Source organism: Vidua macroura, chromosome 1 (assembly GCF_024509145.1).
Source record: "Vidua macroura isolate BioBank_ID:100142 chromosome 1, ASM2450914v1, whole genome shotgun sequence".
Taxonomy (NCBI): domain Eukaryota; kingdom Metazoa; phylum Chordata; class Aves; order Passeriformes; family Viduidae; genus Vidua; species Vidua macroura.
This window is the reverse complement of record NC_071571.1, coordinates 129,220,620-129,245,120: the sequence shown is the minus strand read 5'-3', so window position 1 is coordinate 129,245,120 and position 24,501 is coordinate 129,220,620. Positions and strand designations below refer to the sequence as shown.

Sequence of the window (24,501 nt, the reverse complement as noted above, 5' to 3'; positions counted from 1 at the left end):
GCCGTCCCTCCTCCCCGCCCCTCTCTCATTCATTCCCAGCCCCTTCCTCTGCGCTCCTTCCCCTTCCCCGGTGCCGCCGGCCCGGCCGCCTCCCCGCCCCGCGCCCGGCAGCGGGCAGGGCCCTCCGCGCCGCAGCCATGGCCGCCGAGGGGGTGGACGAGCGCTCCCCGCTGCTCTCCGCGCCCGGCTCCGGCAATGTCACCCCGACCGCGCCGCCCTATCTGCCGGACAGCAGTCCCCGAGGTAAGGCGCTGTGCCGGGCGGGGGGCGGCCCTGGCGCTGTGGCTGTGGCTGGCGGGGGACGCGGCGCCTCCGCCCGGGTGCGGCGGTGCGGGGCTCCCCCCGCCCTGGCGGCGGGGCCGGGCCGGGGGCCGCCGGCGGGGGAGCCCCCGCCCCGCCCTCGCCGGTGGGGAACAACAGGTAACGCCGCTCCGTGCCTGGCACAGGCCGTGCTCCCCGCCGCGCTCCGGCCTGATCGGCTCAGGAGGAAAAATAAAAGAAATTAAAATAATTGTTTGCAGGGGCAGAACAAGCCCGAACCGGTCTGCTTATTATAACTCGCTCGCATGCCGCAGCTTGCGTGGTAATTGTTGGGCTTGGGTTTCCCCATTAATTAGGAGCAGGATTAAGTGGAAGATCCGGAGCTGAGAGCAGCTCAGCTGGGCACAGGCGGCTGCAGGAGGGGCGCAGCGCGGAGCCGAGCGCGCAGGGCGCCATGGCCGGGGAGCGTGGCAGTGCCTCAGCCCGGGGTGCCCAGGTGTGGTCAGCGCCTGTCCTGGCAGTCGCGTCGGAATACCGAAGGGACTCGGTGCACTGTGGTAGCTGGAGTCCAAAACCACCAGGATGTCCTTGCAAACACGTTTCAAGGCCATAGCTGGTCATGGCTTTATTTTTAAAGCAAGTCCGATACTGCGGTTACAGATCTGTAGTTGTGGCATAATTATATGGTATTATCTCTCTTGCACAGACTTAGGAAAAATCGTCTTGTTGATCAATACTGACTATTTAATTAGTAGGTGGAGAAAATTACTTAGAAAATACAAATCAGGATGTTACCAAAGTACATTACTAGGTTTTTTTTTTTCCTTTGGGTTTTTTTTTTTTTTCAGTTAAACGTTTTAGCGCAGAATTTGAGGTGTGGAGAAAGCTGAAGGAATGAAGACTAAATAAGATTAGTGTAGCTTTGCTAGCAGTACCCTTTAAAATGTAAGATTACAATTCTTATCTCAGTAGGTCCAGTGTGTTGGCCCTTTCTTAATGATTTCTATTAACTGTATAGATTCATGACATGCATGTAACTAGAATGAGTGAGCATCTGTCTGTTTAGAATTATGTTTAACCTTGTAGAAAGCTAGTTCTCTTATCTTGATATGGGAAGGTATTTCAGTTAGGGCTGTAGCTGGTGTTGACTGTTTACTTTGATTTGAACTAGACAAAGGAATACTGGCTTAAAAAACAGCAGAGGCTGGATGCTTTGGCTTTTTCTTTGGGGTTTATTTGCCATCAGTTTTTTAGTATTTGCATTATCCCCCAAGTAAAAAAAAAATCAAAAATCCTTATATCTACCTTAGTTTACATTCTGGGGTTTGATATTTTTATTATTCGTGATCCTTATCCTGAAAACCATTACTTTTGCATACATTTCAGTCTGTTTTTTGATGTTTGGTTGTTTTTTTTTTTTTTAAGTCTTTATAAATTTAAAAAGTAATGAAAATGCATTAAATTAGTGACTCTTGTTTGACCCCAGGGTAAAACTCATGACCTGGAAATGAGCTGGATTCTAAATGCTCATTTCAGTTGGTAGCCATGTCCTCCTATGCCTTCAGTGGGCATCTGTTACTTGAGATATCTGGTTGGGCACCTGTGGTGGGATGTGGTGCTTGAGATAAGTGGTTTCTTCCCAAAAATGAGGAGGAACCAACATAGAGCTTTCTTGAATGTTGAATATCTCTTGTTTGATCAGTCCATGAGTAAACATATTAGGTAGCACTTGAGAACTGCTCTGCAGAACTCTCAGAAAGACAGCTGTGGAACAGAATTCAGCAGAGCTCTGGCACAGGCCCATAACTCTACTTCCCTTGCTCTGTCGGCTTTCCTTAGTGAAAGGATCTATGCAAGCTAAAGCCTTTCCAGCTGACTGGCAGACTTCGTCTCTCTCCCTAGCACAAGGCTAGACTTAGAGGGAAGAATCATTCCTGTGGAAGAATTGGCTTTGCTTCCAAAGCAAACTCTTTCTGCAGAGCTTCCTTGATTAACATCAGCTGGATAGTGATGGAGTGGCAGAGGAAGAAGGAAGAAGCCCTTTGTGTCAAAACTACCACCTGAATGTACATTAATAGGTTTATCCCTTTAATTATCTACTGTGCCCAATATATCATCCTGAACTTTAAATTAGAGAGATCATGTTTTGAAGGTAGCCTTCTCTTCCCTTGCTGAGCTGCAGCTGAGACCCAGCTGAGCCTTCCCTGTGTAAACTGGTGGATGGTTGAATCCTGGTAATGGCTCAGTGTTCTTAATGATGCAAGCAAGCAAAAAAAATGTTTTCAGTGTGGATGCAGGCCACAGTATTTAAGAAACTTTTCACAACATTGACAAAGGGTGAAACTAGCAGTTCTGTTCCCTGTAGTAGGATGGTTAGTCAGTGCTTTTTTGTTTCTTTTAGGGTTTTTTGGGCCTTTTCCAGGATTTCTTAGTTTTTAACAATGTATCTCTGACATCAATCATTAAACTTTTTCCGTTACCCACCCCCTCACAGGCCATGATAAAGAGCTATTTTTTTTTTATCAAATAAAATTAATTTCTGTTTGACCCTGGTAGGCTGCAAGCGATTCTCTGTGGTTTCCACCCTTCAACTAGCAGGGGAGGAAAGTGCACAAGCACCACAAGGAATTTCGCAGGTTGCAAATGGGGTATCTTCCATTGCATCGCTGTTCTGTAGGGATGAAGAGGGAGTCAGAAGTACTGCATGGTAGGACACTTTGCTAATCTTGCTGAACTAATTCCTGTTGGAGTTTTTTTGTTTGATTGGGGTTTTTTTAGTTTTTTTTTTTTTTTGTGTGTGTGTGGTATTTATTTGTTTTCATTTTTTTGTTTTTTAAAGAAAAATTGATAATATAGCTGTAAACTGGTATGTCAGCAGCAGGGAATTCACTATCTAATTACATGTCTCCTGGTGTGTATGTGAAGCTTGCCTACCACCCAGTCATGTCCAGCATGACAGACTGACAGACCTTTATGAACTGGTTTTAGATATTATAGTTAGCCTGAAATTCAAGCTGTCAAAAAAAAAAAAAAGTCATACCAAAGTATGCTAATGTGCTTTGAAACCTTTTTATTAAGGGGTAATGAACAGCTAATTCTGAGACAATATCTTTATTTTCCTTTCTACCATCCCCCACCCACTTATTCTCCCCCAATATACTTTCCTTTATATTTAATTTTGGTGGCTTCTCCTGGTTTGTTTTTTGGACCTCTTCAAAATGCATGTTTTCTTCGAGCATGAAGGTTGCAGTGCCAAGATACCTCATGCTTTCTGCTCCGCAGCAAATGTTATTTGCTGCAGCAAGGCTCTGAAAAGCAGCCATTATTCTCTTGCTCTCTGATATTTGCTGAGCCAGCAGGACAAGAACAGCGAGGCTGCTTACCTGGAAGCCAAGCAGCTCCAGTATGAGGCTGAAGAAGTGGCTGGCACGGTGTGTAGGGGCTCACACACCTCGGTTTACCAGCTTCATAAGAGTAATCACTTGGAAAGGGGTATAGAAAATTATAAATGTCTAGAAGGTATGGTTGTCAATTTTTCAAGTATTCCAGGATCGTGGAAAGCGGAAATGTTTGTGGCTGTGTGTCTCTTTGCTTTCTGGTACCCTTAAAGATACTGCTTGCCTTAGTACAGGCACCCTATTCCCAGCTCACAGAATTGACCTGTCACACTTTAAATGGAGAGGACAAAGTCAAGAACTTTTGTAAAACAATTGTTGCTTTTCAGAAAAGCAACCTTAAAGCTGGGAGTGAACTGTAGAGGTGTCTTGACAGAGAGTCTGGTATTTAGTCTTTGGAACATGCCTTTTGTTTTCTGGCTGCCTGTTCCCCTAGCCAGAAAGTGTCAGCTGCTCACTGCAGGAGCAGTTAAGCAGTCTGCTGACTGCCAGAACCCACTGGAGCAGCCTTGACTTTGCCACGATGGTTACTCTAACCTGATTTCTGGAGTGCTCTGGTAGGCTTGAGCTTGTTTCTACTTGCCAAAGTGTGTGGCTCGGGGTTTTGTCTTGTGTGTGTTTGTTTTTTAATGTCTTGTAATGTCTCATGTCCTGTGTGTGGCAGCCTTACTTAAAATAGGGTATCACAGTACTGCAAAATACTGATATTTAATATTTTTTTTTTGATGCTGCATTTTTTCAGAATGTATTTCCTCACAAACAGAAGAAATAACGGTACTGTTTCCTGATACTTCTTAAGGATGTTGTTTTTTGTAAGTAATGTATCAGAGCTGAAGGTGCAAAGTTCACTTCCTCAAGAAACAGAGCATCAGTTAGTGTCATGAATTCAGAGTTGTATTGCTGCATATAGGTTAATTTTGTTTCTCATCTGAAATAACTCACTTATATTAGATGTGATTCTGAGACTCTCAAGGTATCAATCTTCTTCCTGCTGCCTCTGTGAGTTAAAATCAAGCACAGGTCTGGGTCATATATAGACCAAGTAGCAAAGAGCAATAGCAGCATGGCTGTTCAGCATGCATTTCAAAGGTGTGTGATGACTTTTGGATCTGAAGGGCAGACAGGGTTTCTTATATCCCTCCAGCTTATGACATTCACTTCAAGACAGTGGAGGAGTGATGAGCGCTTTCTTACAGGCTTAAATTTAATACTTGGGCTTGTCAGCTTTGATAGCAGCCTGTGATTTCCCTCACCACCCTCCAGCAGATATTGCTCTGTTCAGTGTTGTTGGTAAATGGGAAGTAGGCTGATCTCTCATTGCTTCTCTGAAGATTTTGTTAGCTGCTTGGATGTAATTTTTGAAAAACTTATTGAAGCCCAAGGCTGCAGAGCATTTTGAACTACTAGTATTAAAAAAAGCTAAGTATGAACTACTGAATATGCCTGTTCTGTATTTGCTTACCTGAAAAGTCCTGAACTTCTTGATGAAATAAAAGTCAGTGCTATTATATGCCAAAGAATTGTGGTGATAAGCTTGTGAGAGATTGCTGTGTTGAATTATTTTCCTTCCATGGATTCTTAAGCCTCAGAGAATCTTCAGTGTTTCCTCCCTGTTTGGATGTGGGCTCAAGACTGACAAAGCTGGAGTCTGAAGTCTGCTCTTCCCTGGAGGCCTGAGGCCATTAAAGCCTTCCTAGTGTCAGCCTCTCCAGACTGACTGAAGACCGTCTTGTGTATTGGTACTTTGGCTCCTGGACAAGAAAAATATCTGAAACCCTTAAAAGCAGAAACTCTGCGACTTCAGGGTTTTTTCTTCAAGACAGCATATATTTGCTGTTGTACTCAAAAAAGAAGCATTTCATGCCACTTCCTGAGACCTGTTTTCTTAACAGGACTTTTTTGTATTTTTACCTGTAGTATCTTCTAATATATGATAAACACTTGTCTGTATTTCAGTCTTTTTAGATATTTGTGAATGCTGTTTGTGACTCTTCCTACCTGTGTTTTTTTTTATTTGCTGGGGTCTTTTTCTTCAAAAGCCAGTCTCTACTAATCTGTAGTAGGTTTGGGGTTTTTTAGTGTTTTTTCTCCATGCATTTTCTGTGGACTGCAAAAGGTTGGTGTGAAATAAAGTTACATAGATGAGTTCTGTTGGATCCAGATTTCTGGGGTGATTTACTGTATGTTTGTGTTGCTGGTTTGCTTTACCTGTAACTATGGGTGGTGTTTGTGTACACAGAAGTTATGGAGAAGAAGAAAACAAACTTAGTTTTGTTCTATGTTTATACTAAGCACTGAGTTTGAGGTGTGGATTTTTTTTTTTCTTTTTTGAGCCTGTGACTGCTGGAAACGATAATTGCTGGAAGCGTTTTAGGATCCTCTGGTTTTTCAGCTGAGATTTCTTTGTCTCTTGCAGCAGAGCTTCCCCCTCCGTACACTGCCATTGCAAGTCCAGATGCCAGCAATGTTCCTGTGATAAACTGCCGTGTGTGCCAGTCACTAATCAATTTAGATGGCAAGCTACACCAACATGTGGTTAAATGCACAGTCTGCAATGAAGCTACGGTAAAATGGATTTTTGGTGTTTTGTGGGGGGCACTGAGGGCAGTACTGATGTCCTCACCTGACCAGCTGGGTCCCTTCCTGCCACCCCTAAGGAAAAGGACAAGCCAGCCGAGTTGACTGCCAGTGTGGCTGGCGTGCGAGGTGGAGGCGTGCTGGCACGAGGGTGGTCACAAGCAGTTAGAATAAATCTTCATGTGGTCAAGCTGGCTGTGCAGAATGTCTCCTGAGGAGGACAAAAAGCAAAGATGTCATTTAAGTAATTACTCTTCTGTAAAGAAGGATATAATTGGTTTTGATGGGTTGAAGAACAGTGTAGAATTGAGTTATTCTATATGTGGGAGAAACAAATAATGAACCCGCACCTTTCCCTGGATAAATGCCTTTCTCCTGAAATACTATTCAGTCACTTGGTTAGCTTGTAAAAAACCACAGTAAAACAACTTTGAAGTGTTTAAGTCCTAGGTTCTTTTCCAGTGATAACAGACTGGTTTGTTTCTTCTCCTCTTAATTCAAGTCTTCGCTATTTGGCCTCCTCCTTTTATTTTTTTCCTCCTGACAGTTTTAGTTTTGGGATGTGATACTGCAGCGCTCCATAGCTTCTGCAAGCATTTGTATGAAAAACACTGGATTAGATTTATTACATGGATTTATTATATATTTGTTATATGAAAAGAATTTTAAATTATGTCCTGAAAGCAGGAAGCTTTAAAACTGCAGGAAATTTTTTTCCACTTAGAAGAGAGAGTAGAGAACCTGCCACTGATAGTCACTTTCCTCTCCAATATATAATGTTTCAAGCCAAACAAAGTATTGTGCACCTTTTGATTTGCTGCATGAAAGGGACATTGGAACTTGACTCCCAGGTTGGAGAAAGATAATTTCAGTACAGTTTGAAATAGGATTACAGTTCGGTGATGCCTTCATAGTCTCTTAGTGACCAAGAAACAGACTGTGATCCTTTCACTGTTGAATAAAGCCATTGTACCAGGCAAGAAGGGTTGTTTGATGTTTTGACTGGTTTTGGGTGGTTTTTTTAGAAATATATCACCATTTAAACTCACATTAAAAAAAAACCAAACTTAACTGAAGCCTTGAATTGTCATTGCTAAAATACGAATGTTTTTCCATGAGTTTGCAGAAATTTTTTGTTCTACTAAGGAAATTTTCATTTCTTAAGAAAGAAAAAAATTTGAATTTTGTGTTGACTCTGAAGTTTCTTCTGTAAGAGGAAGTATATTTCTGTTAACAAGAACTTTTCACTGAAGTTTTTCTGCTTTGTCTTCCTGTTATGTGGAAAAAAGTGAATTGCTATGACTTCTCATGTGTGTTCTCTGGTGTTTTTTTTTTTTTTTGTTTTGTTTTTTTTTGGGTTTTTTTTTTTTTTTTTTTTTTTTTTTTTTTGTTTAGCCAATCAAAAATCCTCCTTCAGGGAAGAAGTATGTTAGATGTCAATGTAACTGTCTCCTTATCTGTAAGGATACATCTCGGAAAATAGGCTGTCCAAGACCAAACTGGTAAGAATAAAACACTTACAGTGCCTTGAGATGGTTTTCTCTAAAGCAACTGTTGTCTTTGAGTTGAGTATTTAAAACTAAAAGAGGTTCAAAGCCTCGGTCTCTTTACATGGACACTTACAGAGCATTACTGAATTGCTGCAGACACAGGTAGTGCTAGTGTCCATTTTGAATATATTTTTTAAAATTAAAGAAGAAAAAAGTTTCTTCATTTTCTTTAAGTCTCAGATGTGTGTGTCCCATTATATAACTACTTGTAAGGCAAAAGTAATATAAAGAACAATAGAAGAAAATTGACTTCTCATTTCTGGTACTTAACATTCATAATTTCTTGGAGACTTAGTTATTGTAACCACACAGAATACTCACTTGGCTAAGTTCAGAGTAGGGATTTGGAGTGAGATGGGAGATGGAGTAGTAGCTTAGTTATGCTGAGTTTTCATTCTCCTTTCAGTTCTCAAATTTAATGTGCACACTTGTTATAAAAGAAGCAATTGTGGTTGCCATAGTGATTGCTCTTACCATTGGGCTTAAAGTGTTAAAGATTCCACTGAGGTAGGAGGAGTTTGATTGGAAGTGGTGCAGCTCTAACAGGAGAAATGGGGAGGAAGGCTGAGTCTGCAGATATGTGGAGGGGAGTTCTACCCCAACAAGTGCCCTAGTTAGTCACCAGTCTATTGGCCATACTGGTTTTGAAACATAGTTTGAGACTTGTGGGAATTACTCATTTTTACTAACACTTGGTTGGGTAGGACTTCCAAACATTTTCTCAGAGTGCAAAAATGTTCATGGGATAGTTCAGTTATAATATATCACATGGTTGGTAACTAAACTAAATTAGAAGTTTCTTAACTTCATTAAAATAGTCTCAAAATCATACGTGCAAGCAGTTTTCCTTAGATAGCCTGTGTATTTGTCTTGCTAGAAACTGAGCAAAATTGGTGTAGTGTACTTTGAAGGAGAAAGCTGGGAGTCTGACCTAAATGGAAGACTCCAGATTGAAGGAAAACCATTCACAATACAATTTTGGTTGTATATGGAAGAGATGCAATGCAAATTAAATATTGCTTTAATTTTCCCCTTCGCTTTTTTCATTCTAAGAAGCCTCATTCTGAGTTGGTTAATTTGGGTACTGTTGTTTTGGACTGACAAATTGTGTAACTAAACTGGCGACACACTGAACATAAAACCAAATACTTAACTTTAGAGTAAATAGATTTTATTTAGTCAACCTAGGGTGGTTTTCCTTTTTAGTTTACTCAATTTGAATGGAATTTTTACTGAACAAGTATGGATATGCTTCTTATATTGACGTGATTGTCAGTAGTGTGGGAAGGAGAACTAGGTTATGGAAGATCCTTACTCTTTCTACATGTTTCACATGGGTACGTACATTTCAATTCTCAGGCTTGCTCAGCCTGGGTATTAAGTTTTCATTTTTCTGAGGAGCGTGTCTGTCATATGCTTTCAGGTCTTTGATATTGGGTTTGGGCTTCTATGGCTGATCTTATAGGGAAAGAGAATATTTTTAAAACTGAAAATGCTTTGGAGAGCAACCAAAACTGGGTGCATCAGCTGTTTAACAAGTAGATTATAGTTTAAACATGTAAAAAAAATATTTGGTAGTGACTGAGCTAACTGCTTGAACACATCGTCCTTCTCTTTCGCTAACTTAATTACATGTGTATCTAATGTTCTTAACACAGTAGACGCATCATTACTCTTGGTCCAGTAATGCTGATTCCAGAGGAGCAGCCAGCTCAACCTGCCTTGCCAGTTCCACCAGATGGAACTAGAGTGGTGTGTGGGCACTGTGGAAATACATTCCTTGTAAGTAAAGCATCAGATTCTCCTTCTTGCCTCACTGTGCTATCCCTCAAGCTGTTTGTTGTAAGCAGTTTTAAGAGTGTATTGCCTCAGTCTCTGGCATTATTGAGGAACTAAAACTTCTTTACTCATTATTATGAGTGTTTGGTCTGTATTTAGTTATCTTTATATGTATTTCAAGAAAACTTTTTAACAGTCTTTCTGTACGTGGATAGTTAAAGCCCATGTCTTATTGTTTCGTGATGTGAGAGTGGGCAGTGCTGGAAGAGGAAGTTGGTCTTCCAGGTTCTGTTTAGGTTTGCAATGGTGGCTGTGTTCTGCAGTGGCCAAGAGAGCAGTTCTGTCACTGCTGTATGAGCTCCAGAAAGCTGTTGATTATGGGACTTGCCATTGGCTTATCTGTAGGTTGTTGGAGAACTAGAGGTTTTGGTTGATTTGTGAGAGTGCCAGTTGATCCCATTTTTGAAGTGGAAGGATGCACAAATGCTCTTCTGCTGTTAAACTCTCTGTAATCTTCTAAATGGACAAGGTGCTGGCACACTTGAATTTTGATTGCAATATACAAGTAAGCTAGTTTTGGCTTCATCATCCAGCAGTGACTGAATCTCTTTCAGGTTTGTGAGTTGTAGGAAATTACTAGATAAGGGGTACAGTTAAAGAAAACAAGTCACAAGAGAGGTAGCACATTCCTGAAACAAAGGAGTATGAGAGACATTAAGATCAGAGAATACTCAAGTGCATGTTGTGCAAGGAAAAGGGAAGCTTGGGGGATGCCATTCAATGTCATCTTGTACCAGCAGGGAGAGAAGGGTTGGCTTGTGGTAGGCTCTGTAATGGAATAGGCTTGTGCCTTCAAGTCACTTCAGGTTTATGAATCAGTGAGGTGCTTTTGTGGCTTAACCCCAGCCAGCAGCTAAAGTACCACGCAGCTGCTTGCTCACTGCAAACACCACCCAGCCCCCCTGCCCTGGTGGGGAGGAGAACTGGGAAAATGGTAAAAATTGTGGGTTGAGATAAAAACAATTAAATGATTGAAATGGAAAAAGAATATTGCTAATGATAATAATAACAATGATAATAGTAATGAAAAGAGAGGACTAAAACCCAAGAGAAATAAGTGGTGCTCAATACAATTGCTCACCACCTGCTGACCCAGCCAGTGCCCCAGGAGTGATCATTATCTCCCAGCCAACTCCCATCAAACATGATGTTCTATGGTATGGAATATCCCTTTGGCCAACTCAGCTCAGCTGTCTTGGCAGTACTCTCTCTCAGCTTCTTGTGCACCTCTTTGCTGGCAGAGCATGGGAAACAGAAAAGTCCTTGACTTAGGGTAAACACTGCTTATCAACAACTAAAACCTTAGCTTGTTACCAACATTGTTACTGAATCCAAAAGAGCACTGTACCAGCTATTAAAAAGAAAATTAATACTCCCAGCTGAATCTGAATCCAGGACAGGTGTGCTGTAATGTCTTCACTATTATAGTAAGTGATGAGTGCAGGGAGCTGGAGATGGCCCTTATGCTTCTTTCTTTTCTTTTCTTTTCTTTTTTTTTTTTTTTTTTTTTTCTGAAAGCAAATAGGAGTACGATGAGGAATGTACAAGTAATGTGCTAACTGGAGCAGATGCTTTAGAAATATTCTGTCTATTAATGCAGCCTATATATTAAAAACCACATAATTTCTTATAACCCTTGCTAAAGAACAGTAGTCTGAAACTGAAGATAGCTGAGGTGGGTTTTCTGTTTGCCTTTTCTTTTTGGCCTATCTGGAGGGACTTTCACAGGCATGGGAGTTTTACTTGTCTTGATCACCTATTTACTTTATATAAGTACAGTCCAGTTTAACTTTGTAGTTTACACTATGAACTACTTCAGGTGAACATAAGGGAAAAAAAAACAAATCCATAAAGTCTGGATTTGCCCATAACTACTAGATTATGCCTTAAAAGGCTAAGTTTTCTAGTTTGGGATTTGTATATGCAAGTTCCTATCTTCTGGCTGCTCTAGGGAACTGCAACATTTTGAACTTTGTAGTCCTCTCTGCCAGGATAAGATCAATTTGTCACTTCATGATATGTTGAAAAGCAACTCTCTGAACCATTAGAAATTGGAAGCTTGCTATTTTTTTATGCTGAGTTATCAAGAAACAAAGTGTTTTTTACCTCATATTACACAGCTTTCCCACCAGTCTTTTGCTTCCACTTTTTTTCTGTAATTATGTCTGAGATTCTGAAAAATAAAAATTTTAGTTAAGAAAAATCAGGGAATTGCTTGGATTTGAGAATGAGCAGAGAAGCAACAAAAAAGTGTTTTGGCCAGCCTGGAAGTTCAGTTTTTGAGTTAGTATTTCTGCCTTTTGATATCTCCATGTTGTGAAGAAAATATGTAGTGCTAGATACATCTCTCAGCAGCTCAGTAGGCTATCCCTTTTACTTTACTTGGCAGTTAAAAAATAAATAAAATAGACAAGCAAAGCTAGAATCCCTGGGATGGAAAAGTCGAATTGTCATGTTCTGTGTTCTTCTAAGAGCATCAGCTTGTTCACCACCTTTTTTTTCCACTGGAAAACATGACTGTGTTTTGCTTGCCTCTGCACATGGTGGAGTTCTTTTCACAAATTATGAAAACCACACTCCTTGCTATGGAGTGCCTTAAAGTTTCTCTGTCTCAGCTGGAAGAATGGCTTAGTACTGAAGTGAAATTGTAGCCAAACTATCGATACTTCACATCTTGTTAATCAGATTTTTTTTTTTCCCTTGGTAACCTGATAGAAGTTCTTTCTGTGTTAAGGTTTCTACTGTTTCTGGCAGGTTTGGACTTGACAAGTGGAAAAAGGGATAGAATAGAAAAAGAGGGCAGGAAGAGGGAGGTTTAACTGTGTTGCTGAATATGAGTTTGCTCTCATTTGGGCTGTTTTGAGAGCTTTTGGGCTTGGGCTGTGCAGTTACTCTTTTTTGCCAGCAGTAAGTCATCCCCTGCTACTCCTCTCTGAGGGACCTCTACCTGCTGTGGTCTGTGGCTGTGAGTGGCTGAGTTGCCTTTGGAAATGGGGGTCAAGGGAGGGCTGTCCCTGTGTCCTCCCCCTGTCTGCCATCTTCCTGCTACTGTCCTGTTTTCGGAGGAACCTCAGGGACAAGAAGCCAGGAACAAGCTATGGAAGCCACAGGCTACAGGCTAAGCACTATGCTTTGTCAATTTTGTTTTTTTAAAGTAATCAAATATGAAAATTATTTCTTCTGAAATAATTGAATAGAAAACCCATTAAACTTTTCAGAAAAATAAGATACGTTTTAGTTTGTGAAAGTATTTTGCTTTCCCAAAGGACCAGAAGGGAATGGAGAGGAAGCTTCTTTTGCATCAGTAGCTGTATGTAGGACAGTGTATGTATTTATGTACATATGTCTTTTGTTTTGGCCTTTTTTTTTTCACTGTCTTGTGTTGAATGCACTGAGAACTATTGTAGGCTTTGAAGGAAAATGTCTGACTATTCTTCTAATCATTCCTTTGATGGATGTCTGGTTTTGTCCACAGTTGACATATTGATGAGTTTTGTATTCCTTATCTCTTCATCTGTGTTTCAGTACATCTAACCAGGGATTTGGGCTGTATATATTGTATTGTTCCAATTAAAAAAAAAAAAATCATTGTATTCTCAACAGAGAGCTAAATTTCATGTAACTGTAACTTCTTAACAACATGAATCAATATTAGGTACTTCAAAGCACTCTGGAGCATGGGTAAAAAATGCCAGCTTAATCATGATTTAGAATGTACACAAACATAACCTTTCCCCACTGTGCTAATATGATTTGAGTTCTTGTACTTTGAAAGTCTTGTCACAGTGTTGCTCTTTTTCTACAAATACTTCTGGTTTGTATAAAAGGCATCATAACAGCTACTGCTTTTGTTGTTTCCAGGTATCGCTCAATGAAAACAGATTATTGCTGACTCCTTTTTCCATCAATAATTGGAGCCCAAATGCATTTGAGTTTGTAGCCATTAATAATTTGGGCTAATAATTAGAAATCTTAAAACTCTGGAAAGATCATTAATGAGTAGCCAAGGAAATGGAGTTGCCTATACTGTGATATAGAATTGAAACTGGTGTATAAAAGTGAAGTTGAATTACAATTAGGTAGAATATAGATCCTGGAATTAGACTTCCTTTTATTTCTGGAATTGCAGTTTAAAAAGCTGAAATAACTGCTCTGGTGAGGTCTCTCTCCATCTCCAAAACTGATAATTGCATTTTATCCCACTTTCACTGTGTAGAATTAAGAGAAATTGAGTAGGTTTTTGAAAGGTATGCAGAAAAATACTTAACTTGCTCCTCTGCCAGGAATGTGGAAGTAGAATTAATGCTCTTAAAAAGCTTTGCTTGGTTAGGGAGCATTACAAAATTTTTATTAAGGAATAAAATAAAACTCTGCTAAATCAGTTTGGTCAAGTTTTGTAAACAAATAATACTGGTTACATAGTTGTCCTGTAAATGTGTAAATGGATATTTCAGAACAGGAAAATAAAAGATGGATTTCTTTTTAGTGGAGATTTATCCCCAAGTAAAAAAAAAACAAAAAAACTGAGGGAGATACTCAAGAGGTAGGAAAATGCTCAATAAATACCACAGTTCGAAACCTTGCTCACAGCAAAATCTCTTCATACCGACAAGGCATGAGAAAACACATCTTTGCTCATTAAATCATTAATTTCTTCTCAGCATTTAAATGGTGCTTGCTGTAGGTTGGTGCTGTTTTCCATATGAGGATGGGCTCTGATTTTGAGTTGTGGCTGTAGCAGTTATAACACTTTCACTAAATTAGGACAGCTTCAGATTTCTCACAGAGATAAGGCAGGGCCTCATGGAGGCACTGGGGATCTGCACTGTGGCTTCTTCCCCTGCTTTTAACTTGCGGCGTGATTTTTTTTGCATCACCAAGAAAACTTCCAACTACCCTCCACTTGAGAAAGGCAAGGGAAGAGAGCTGCAGTTAGAAAATAACTGCTTACAGGGAGAGGAAAAAGAGCCTTATTCCCTTGATCAAGGCAAACATGTTTAAAATGCTTGTTTAATGCTTGCATTATCACAGAACGAAATTTAGCAGAACCTGCTGTTTTTGAATATATCGCTTTGTATCCCCCGGTTGAGTTAGTTCTAGGCATTGCTTTCACTAAGGCTGTTTCTTACTTAGGTTTTAGTCTGAGTGTGGGATGGGGTGACCCTACCATGTACAGCTGTACATATCATCTTTTTAACAGTCATACAAAGTAGCCAGTAGTGTTCTCTATTTCATTGATGTAAAACCTGATATCTGCTTTCTTAAATATTCTTTAAACATCTTTCTGTATTCCCATAACTTAATTTTCATAAATGATGCAAGGTTGGGAAAAGATTGGAAAATACTTCTGTCTGTAATTGTGCCAAAGAAAGCACACTTATTTTTATTCAGGATATATTCATAGTGTTTAAGTAAGAGAAGAAAACCTATTAATATTATGTTGCCCATACTACGCCTGTGGATGCAACCACATTATGTCAAGCAAATTTTGTAATACTGTAAGGCAAGTCATGGGAAATGTTCACATGGAAATCCACATCCGATGTTGCCATTGACAAAAGGGCATCCCATTTATAGAAGAAAACAAAAAACAAGTCAAAGAGTCTGAGAAGAAAAATGTTTTCCTAGTGACATTTAACATGAAGTGCAACAAACATTTTCTCAGGTTTGCTTTTCAACCTTTTACTTTTTCTCTTTTTACAGTGGATGGAACTGAGGTTTAACACACTAGCAAAATGCCCACACTGCAAAAAAATGTAAGTTCTCTGAAAGCAAGATTATGTAAATTACAGTGAAGTAGCCAGTGTTTCTTCTGTAAGTCTTTGTGTTGGCTGTGCTGATTATATTGCTGTACTCATCTGAACTTCAAGGCTGAAGATACTGTGTGCACATGAATTCTCCATTCTTCATGCAGAAATCAGTAGCTTTGACATATCCACTTGCATTTATGAAAATCTCTGAATTGATAGAGGCCAAAATAAGCTACTAACAATAGACAGGAATAGGTTGTTAAAATTAACATTTTATGTCCTTGAAATTTTACCTCTTCATACACTAGTAATCAGATGTCATCTTTAGAGGTAGAACTTGAATTGCTTTATTGTAAAGGGAGGAAAGGAAATAATCTTGTCTTAATTTGAAAGAGGGTTTACTGACACTATAAACTCAACAACTAACTTGTGTTAAGCATCTTAATGCATTAGCTTGTTTAATGTTTGTGAATGACTGTGGAATAACTTGTCTATTCATTTGTTATTACTTCAAGAAGAACAAGAAAAATTAGAATACAAGAGCTGTAAGCTTTTTGGTTTGGGGTTTTTTGGGCCTCTCTTTTTGAGTGTTTGTTTGGCCTTTCTTATCTGAGCTCAGGAATTCTTAATTTGAATTGTTGCACTAGTACCATACTTGAAATTCGTATGGGATCTCAGCCACAGGGTGTGAAATAAGACATAAATATTACTTCAGAGACATTCATGTCCTGCTGATATATTTAAATATTTGTCTTCCTTTGACAGGCAAGTGTGACTTCTAGTTAAAGGAACAAATGTGTTTTCCACTGGGAATAGAGAACCTCAGCTGTGCTGCATGTTGTAGGAAAACTACTAGCAGGTCCCTTAGGAAGGAGAAAGTGTAGGATAAATGTACTGTAGGTGTGGGCATGGCCTTTTCTTTGGAGTATTTGATTGAGAAGTCAGTCTGGTGCTGTGTTTAACCTCAGAGGTGTAACCGACCAGATGTGGAGTTGTGGATATGCTCCAATTTGCTTAGGTTAAATAATGTCAGTCTTGATGAGATGCTGCTTTGCAGGGGTGTGTGTACTGGCACGTTAAGTCTGTTCAGTCTTTGAGGAGATGTTGGAGTTTTGCTGTTTGGTTTATTTTAAAACTAATTGCAATTGTGTTTTATATTTTATGCCACCCTTCTTAGCTGACCTTGGCTTTTCTCTTGACACTCCTTAGGTCAGTGTAATTTGTTGTTTAACCTTAAAGACAAAAACCAACCAAACAAAAAACCCAACCCTAACAATAACAGCAGCAAAATAAACTATGCTCCAAGCAACAGTCAAAAGTCAGAGCACGTGTTCTTTTTGTCTGTCCTCTGTTGATTAATGTTGCTTCTGTTTTAAATTCCAGCTGAACTCAAAGTTTTTTGTAGTGCTCTCCTCCATAAAGTGCAAAGCGTGCTATCCGTATGCAGGAAAGTGGGAGCCTCTCTGCAGTGCAATTTGTGATAATTACAGCTTGCATGGCAACTGTATTGCAGAATGCAAAACAAATTTTAACAAGTGGGCATGTCCGTCCTTGGGCTGAGGATCCAAACTGTGGAGTATTGTAATTTAGCTTTGAGTGAGTTGCTTGGTGTTTTCCCACATTTGAGATGCGATGGTTGGGAGTTCTGCACTTCCAGCAGCATAAACGTTTCTGATACATGGATTTAGGACACAGCATAGGTGAGACACAGCTTTGAGTCATGACAATGAAATAAATAACTGTGGTGACCTGCTTTCTACCAGGTCTTTGTCAGAGGTCAGCATAGTCAAGTAGAAGGGAATGTAGGGTTTCATCTTATTAATGCAAAACTTCTTAGCTGAGTAGTCAGATGTAGAACTGTTCATTCCTTCTGTTGATTAAGCTGATAATTGTCACTGAAAAAAAGGATAGTGTAGACTAAGGCAAAAGGCACCTTGAATCACTACAACAGTAGGTTTTTCAAGGAGACATTGGCTGACACTTTCAGATTCATGATTTTCTTTCAAATATTTTTAAAACTGTGGTGAATTTCTGCAAATAGCTTGTTTGTGACCTTCCATTTGGTTGATGAATACTAGATCTTGAAATCAAGGATGTCTTCTGAAACTGCAGGGGAGATCAGAAGTTATTATATGGAAAAGTTAATAATGAAACAGTGTTCAGGGAGAAGTAAAACCATCATGCCTCATAGTACCTAAACAAAGGTATCTCATATCTGAATGTAGGGGGAAATAGGATCTTCTTGTCTGTTTATAATTCCATCTATGTGCTACCATTGTGATACAACTTTTTGTGACGCACTTGTTTTGTCTTGCAAAATGACTTGGGAAATGTAGGAAATTAATTGTGCTATAGAGAATAAAATCTTATTTGGTAAATGACCAGATCTCTTTGGAAGTGGACTATAAACCTGTCATGTCAGTATAGCTAAGGTGTTTGCAGAAGCCTTACTGATGTGTAGTGGCTCTGCTGACACAGGCGCTTACTTGCATTGGGAAAATAAATGTAGCTAATGAGGAAATTGTCATGATACAGTTGTATTTTATAGTGACACCTGGAAATGGGGGAGAAACTGTTTATTTTTGCTGATTTAGTGCTCTTCTGTATTTTTAAATACCAGATGTTTCTCAGCTTATTTTCCAAGAGTGAGAGATTCAGGGAAGCTTCTCATATTTTATCATTTAATGATGAAGAAGCAGGAACTGTTTTTTTGTTTGCTGTTCTCTTTCTCAAGATGTCTATTAAGTCATCTAGAAAATTCAGTTCATTAATTCAGTTACTAGAAAGGGAATTGAATGGTACAGGTTATTATTACAGAATGTCAAATCTATTTTTTTTTCCTGTAGAACCTATCTATTTTACTTTTTAAGGTCTGCCAAAATTATGAATCCTAATGAATTTATAACACCTTTGTCCCAAAAAGGACTTTTAGGAAAGAGAGAGATGTTGGAATCCCATTACTACTGTGGAGGCCTAATTTCAGCAGTGCTGTTCACCTTCAAAATATTGGCATTTTAATTTTCCTCTTAAAAGCATGTTTGAAATCCTGGTCATAATTCCTATTACTTGGAGCGCAAGAGACCTTCCTGTGGTACTTCTTTTATAGCCTTGGTCTCATGTGGCAGTTTTCCCCTCTTCTAATTACTCCCTGATGAAATATTGGATTTGGCATCTTTTATTATATAATTTTATTATATATTTTATTATATTTTATTTGGCATCTGCTGCTGTCCAGAGTTCTGGCAGGTGCCTTTGCTTCCTCAGCAGCAGCTCAGAAAGAAAGAAGGAGCTGCTGCTTTCCAGAGAGTTCCCTCATATTCCCACAGTGGAACTAATTGGTTGCTTCTGTAATATGAAGAAAGCTCTTTTGATCCCATTTTTAATATTGCCAGATGTGCTTGTCAAAGTTGCCACTGTTGGTAGGTTTTTGGGATAGAGTTTGAACTTTTTTTATTCTAAGTTAATTTGGGGCTTTTATGTGTAATTTGGGGTGGGTAGAGAAAGCCTCACTATCTAGAGGAGGACAGTGGCTAACATCACTGTTGGGAGGTGAAAAATGAATAATGATTTATTTGGACTCCTAGGTCTCTTACATGACTGTATAAACTTTAATATATTTATTTATTCATTGCTTTCTGTGGAAAGAGAAAAGCAGCTAAATTGAGACATTCTTTACATTTCTATTTTGTGGTATTTGAGTTGATGGTTTCTCCCTCAGCCTTTCTTAACTGGATAGGAGGAGACACATGAAAAATATGGATGAAAAATACACTCAGCAATATTATGATTACAAAAATAAGACTGTAAGTCAGCTCTGAAAGTGGAAGTCTCTTTTCCCAGAATGAACTTTGGCTCTGTGTGCAAGACACAGCACAGTAAATACCATGTATGTTTTAGGTGTATTGAACATGACATTTTTACCAGCTTATCCTATGGTATCCAGCTCTGTAATAGAATTAACTCTGAGTACATAGCCACAATATCCTGCAAAGGAGGGAACCTAAGGTCACTTTGGCAAACTCAGTCTCTTCCCTTTTTCCCTTTTATAAAAGTACAGTTTTGTTTTATTATTTTTAAAACATATAACTTGGAATTGGACAACATGTCTCTTTCCTAGAATGGCTGTAGAGTGGCTTTTGGGGGACTGTTTGGAGGTGTATGTGTGAGGGTAAGATACCATTATTTGCCCAACTGGGAATTCTCTTACCCTAATCCTACCCCAGACACCCTCCAGGGTCCCAATTCACTATGTATTGTGAGGTTTTGCTAAGGAAGTAATTTCCCCATGGAAGCTAATGAGCAGTACTGTTTGGGGACTTTTCCAGCTCCTCTGAAAATGGCTTGTGAGTAGTCACTTTATTCAGCTCTTGCCTTGAAAGATGGAGCTCATTGTGTTAGCTTGAGGACTGTGGTGGTGTTTGTTTGTTTGTTTTTTTCTCTTGGAGCATTTCAGAAATTCCTTGTAAAGAAATAACGTTGAAGTAAAGCTGCTTAAAGCAATCTATTTGAAAGCTTTCTAAGACAAATGCTTAAAAAATTTAGTCACATGCTAAGCATATGAGGCCTTGCTGTGTGGTTAATTAACTGGAGCCAGAAATTTGGTCAATCATATGATGCATGTACTACTTAAATTGTTTAGCAGTGCTTTTTTTCTGTTATGCATTTATCTTGAATAAGTTGAACTATCATGAGATGAGTAAAAGCATTACACTGTTTCCAAAGGTGTGTTATCTCCCAGAATGGGATGAAGTACATAACTAATGTTAGCTTGCTTCAGGATGCTTCAAAACACCTCTAAGATAGATAATACATGTTTTATAAAAACACTTCTGCTTCTAGTCCTTTTAACTGTGTTTCAGTGGACTTAAATACTCTTCCTATTTTCTTCATTAGTAAGCTGTATATGATTGCAAATGTGTGACTCAAGATGTATTTGCTAAACAATGCTGAGCTTCTAGAACATACAAATAATGTAATGTTCTATTTGCAGTTTATATTCTGAGTGAAGCACTGTAATAGCTTGATGCAGCAGGTAGAGACAGAGCTGTCTGTCCTGGAGTTCATAGTCTAGATGATGAGTGACAGAACTTCCAGGGGATTTATTTACCTTGGTTGTCAGAAGTGATTTGTGCAGCTCATGTAAATTGTGGTAGAACTGTGAAATTGAAAAGTAGGAAGGACTTGCCATGTTCTTCAAGTTGGCTTAATGGCCTAAAGAATTTCAGTATTTGGAGATGTTGAACATGGAAAAAAATTACAAGTCTGTGACTAAAATTATTTGTATTTATCTTCAGAGCCGTTTAGTCACTGAACAGTATTGAGTATCCAAGAAATAGATAGTGAAGGTTGTTACTAATGACATGTAGGGGTGGTAGAAGTTATTTTCAGTTACTTAGATGCAGTGAAGTATTGAAGCCATATGCTGATGTACTAAAAGTCTGAAAGGTGTCTTGCAAGCAGCATGGAACTGAAAAGCAAACTTGAATTTTGCCATCCAAAGGCTATCCAAGACAATTACTGGGGTGCACTGTGGGTACAGAAGGTAGACACACTCAAACTGTGGGTGTGACACCATTCCCTTTCTTGTAAGCGCCTAGATTTTTAGGTACTAGATAATCACCAACAGTTGTTTAAAATAAAAATGAAGACTCTGTCTTGTACTTTGTAATATGACTGTAGACTTTGCTTTCAACTCTGTAAACTTAAGATGGTGTATTGCCATTCTCTTTCCATCCCCCTGTTGAGACTGAACAGTTACTGTTGATGGTAGGGGTGGTTTTTGTGGTGATTGTTACTTGGTTGGTTGGGTTTAGGATTTTTTGTTTGCTTTTAATTTACAATACCATTTATTTTCTAACAGTTCTTCTGTTGGAAGTGCGCTGCCACGGAGGCGCTGCTGTGCATATATCACAATTGGAATGATATGCATCTTCATTGGTGTTGGATTAACTGTGAGTGATGTCCCCTGATAAATTTGCAACTGTGTGCAGGAGGGTGTGTGTTCAAAGGAGTTCTCTTAGTTGACCAGCTCTTCTTTTCCCAGCATTTGAGTAAAACTTCCTAAATTGGTGTGGTTTTTGTAATCTCTATTAAAACTCTGGACTTCATCTGAGTAGGCAGGAAAAGTGATTTTTTTTTTTTTTTTTTTTTTTTTTTTTTTTTTTTTTTTTTTTTACAAAGGTATTGTGGCACTTTGATAATCTCTTTTTTCTGATGTTAAATTTGATGCTTCATCTCTAAAAACTTCAGTTTTATGGAAAATGGTTCACTTCACTGTAGAAATACTGGAACATCTTGCTCTTGCTAGAGCTCTCAAAACTTCCATGTTTCCAGAAATATGTGTTGCTGTATAGGCAATATAAGTTCTAGTGCAATAGAGGTGAATGGGATTCCAAGCACTAGAAATATGTATGAGTCTTTTTAATTTGTAAAAGCTGTAAAGAGTAAAACCAGCTCATAAGCTATTTACAAATGAGAAGGCTCAGTCTGTTGTTACTCTGTTAAGTGGAACCAATGGTATCTGGCTTACCAGTATCTCATACAGGTTACTAGAGCCAACTTTCTACCTGAGAATCCCAGAAAAGTTAATGTGAGGAAATATCTCCAGTGAATTCATATGTGTAATTCTCATTATGCCTCTAACTTGTGTTTTAACTTGAATAATTATTTATGTGTGATCTTAAATGAGTTATGAAGGATTTTCCAAGTTCCCTAATAAAAACAAAGCCAGAAATAGAAACAGTGAGAGACAAATTTATTTTCTTTTTTTATGATCTTACTGAATTGGAAAATTATGTGAAAACGTTTTTCCATTCGACTTGTCCAGAGGCTTGTGTAGCCTCCGTCCTTGGAGTTATCTGGGGCCTAGCTGGGTTAAAACCATGAACAACTTGGTCTGACCTTGGAGTTGACCCTACTTTTACTAGGGAGTTGGCACTAGAGGTCTCCTGATCACCCTTTCAAGCTCAATTATCCTATGGTTTTGTAAAATCAAGCTAATAAAATACCTAATTTACCCTTACCCAAGTTGAAAAGGTGCTGAAATGCTTCTCCTTAATATGACTTGCTCTTCCCTGAAGAACAGAGAGTGCTGTATGTTTGACACTACTGTTTTCTCTTTTTAGGTTGGTACACAAGATTTCGCCAGGCGATTTCACGCAACGTATGTTTCTTGGGCTGTTGCTTATCTCTTAGGTTTAATCTGCCTCATTCGAGCCTGCTACTGGGGAGCCATTAAAGTCAGCTATCCAGAACACAGTTTTGCATAGAGAAATTGTTAGGTTAGAGACGAACATCTAGTAGTTCTGGATATTACATCTTGGACACTTTTAAAACCTTTCCTGTAAGGATTCCATTCTGTTCAAAGTAGTTTAAAGACTGGGGGGTCTCTAAGAACAAATGTTCATTGCACTACATAATATGCAAATAGTTTGTTTTGCTGCTAGATTCCCTAGCTCTGAATACTAAAGCTGTGTTTACATGTTCATAACTCTGTCTTTATAGGTGTTGAATTTTATTTCAACAGACAGTATTAAGTTTTACATTTCCTTTGTTATGTTAAAATCCGTCTGCCATTTTTCTAGATTATCAGAATTCAAAAGCAAGAGTGTTTATAAGTGTTTCTACAGTAGCTTCACGTTTGTATTTAACGTTTTAACTAAAATTATATTCAAGTGGCTTGCTTTAAAACCTAAGCAATAAGCATTTTGCTTGAACTGCTTTACTGCATCTTTTGCCTAAGATCATAGTGACCTTATTCAGGAAATGAAAGTTGTAAGTGTTTAAAAGACTGACACTGTTGCTAGAGAGACATTTGTAAACACTGTATGCTTGGAGATTTTCAGGTAAAGAGATGCTATTTTGGTAGTCCAATTAAATTTCCATTTATCCAGGGTTGGATTTCAGTTAGGATAAATGCTTTTTCCTCAAGGATCCTGGAACTGAGGTTTTGGGTTTGGTTTGTTCTGGTTGTTGTTTCGTTTTGTTTTTTTTTTTAACTGGCAAATCCTAAAAGCCATGCTCGGATTATGGAACTTAGCTCTGGTTATTCATACAAGTTCCTTTACAGGGTCTAAGGGAAGCATTTCATATGACTTGGTTTGTAAAACTTCAGTGTCATGTAGATGACAATAAGATGGTGATGGGTTACCTCTAACTTTCCTTTGATCACATCAGATTTTCCCTTCTTGGGAGAGTTATGACACTGGTCACTGCAAAGGGAGACACTGTAAATTCTCATTAACTGCTGTAATAAGGAAATTAGTAAACTATTACTTGGACCATTCCATCAAAGTACATCTAATCAATTTAGCACTGACTTGCCAAGAGAATACGGAAACAGAAAGTTTTTTCTAATGATGTATTCACAAAGGATTGAGGGACCAGTTCTTGCACTGCCCATCTTTATAATTTTAAACAAGTTTTTGCTAAATTCAGAAGGAATGTCCTGAGTGATTTAGACAACTAGTAATTTAGCTAATGGGGTCAGATGGGTAAATTAATATGGATGTTTCAGGGATACATGTAATTTAAATTATCTATGTTCCTGCTAAGTCAAAATGATATTCAGATAAGGATTTTGGAGCACAATAAATGTAAATGATTGAACTGTAAATGATCTGTCTTTGTATGACGCTAAATGTATAAAAGCAGTAGCTCAGGATTACAATGTAACTTTTACAAATAAGCTAATAAAGAAATAAAGATTATTATTCAAACTTAAATGTATTTTGTTATTTATGTGTATATAAAAATTTGTAAGTGGACAAATTTGTTGATATGATATAGGAACCACAAAAGTGTTGCACACCAAAGGTGAGCTCTGCATTTTTGACAAATGGCAGCCTCAGGAATATAAGAGAGCAATAACAAATTGCAATTATCTTGATGTTTTAGGGAGAGTGAGGACATAAATAAGGGATGAAACCACTGTTGGGATTCTATTTTCTTGAGTCAATGGCTTACTGATGGGCTAATATACTCCCTTCTTTTCCTAGTGCTTTTTACATCCCTTCACTGTTGAGATTTGCTATATTCATTTGCCTCTTTCCTGGTACTTTGTGTTTCAAAATACTGCCTGCACTCCACATTGTGAAATAAAGTAGGCTAGGGCTATACAGAAAATAATCC

General features: G+C 38.7%; 1 protein-coding gene across 1 annotated transcript; it reads left to right on the top strand.

Moving 5' to 3' along the window:
• Positions 1-52: 52 nt before the first annotated feature.
• Positions 53-24,095, top strand: PIP4P2 (phosphatidylinositol-4,5-bisphosphate 4-phosphatase 2). Its single transcript, XM_053996443.1, has 7 exons — positions 53-243; positions 6,073-6,221; positions 7,629-7,735; positions 9,442-9,565; positions 15,326-15,378; positions 21,233-21,323; positions 22,497-24,095. Exons 1-7 carry the CDS (start codon positions 138-140, stop codon positions 22,638-22,640), a joined length of 774 nt encoding a protein of 257 aa, XP_053852418.1. The 5' UTR covers positions 53-137; the 3' UTR covers positions 22,641-24,095.
• The last annotated feature ends 406 nt before the right edge of the window (positions 24,096-24,501 follow it).

Bases quoted from the DNA above. Each gene is read 5' to 3' on its own strand.
- PIP4P2 (XM_053996443.1), top strand. From the start codon at position 138: ATGGCCGCCGAGGGGGTGGACGAGCGCTCCCCGCTGCTCTCCGCGCCC. The intron at 6,222-7,628 runs GTAAAATGGATT...TTTTTTGTTTAG, and splicing joins CAGTCTGCAATGAAGCTACG to CCAATCAAAAATCCTCCTTC. The intron at 9,566-15,325 runs GTAAGTAAAGCA...CTCTTTTTACAG, and splicing joins ACTGTGGAAATACATTCCTT to TGGATGGAACTGAGGTTTAA.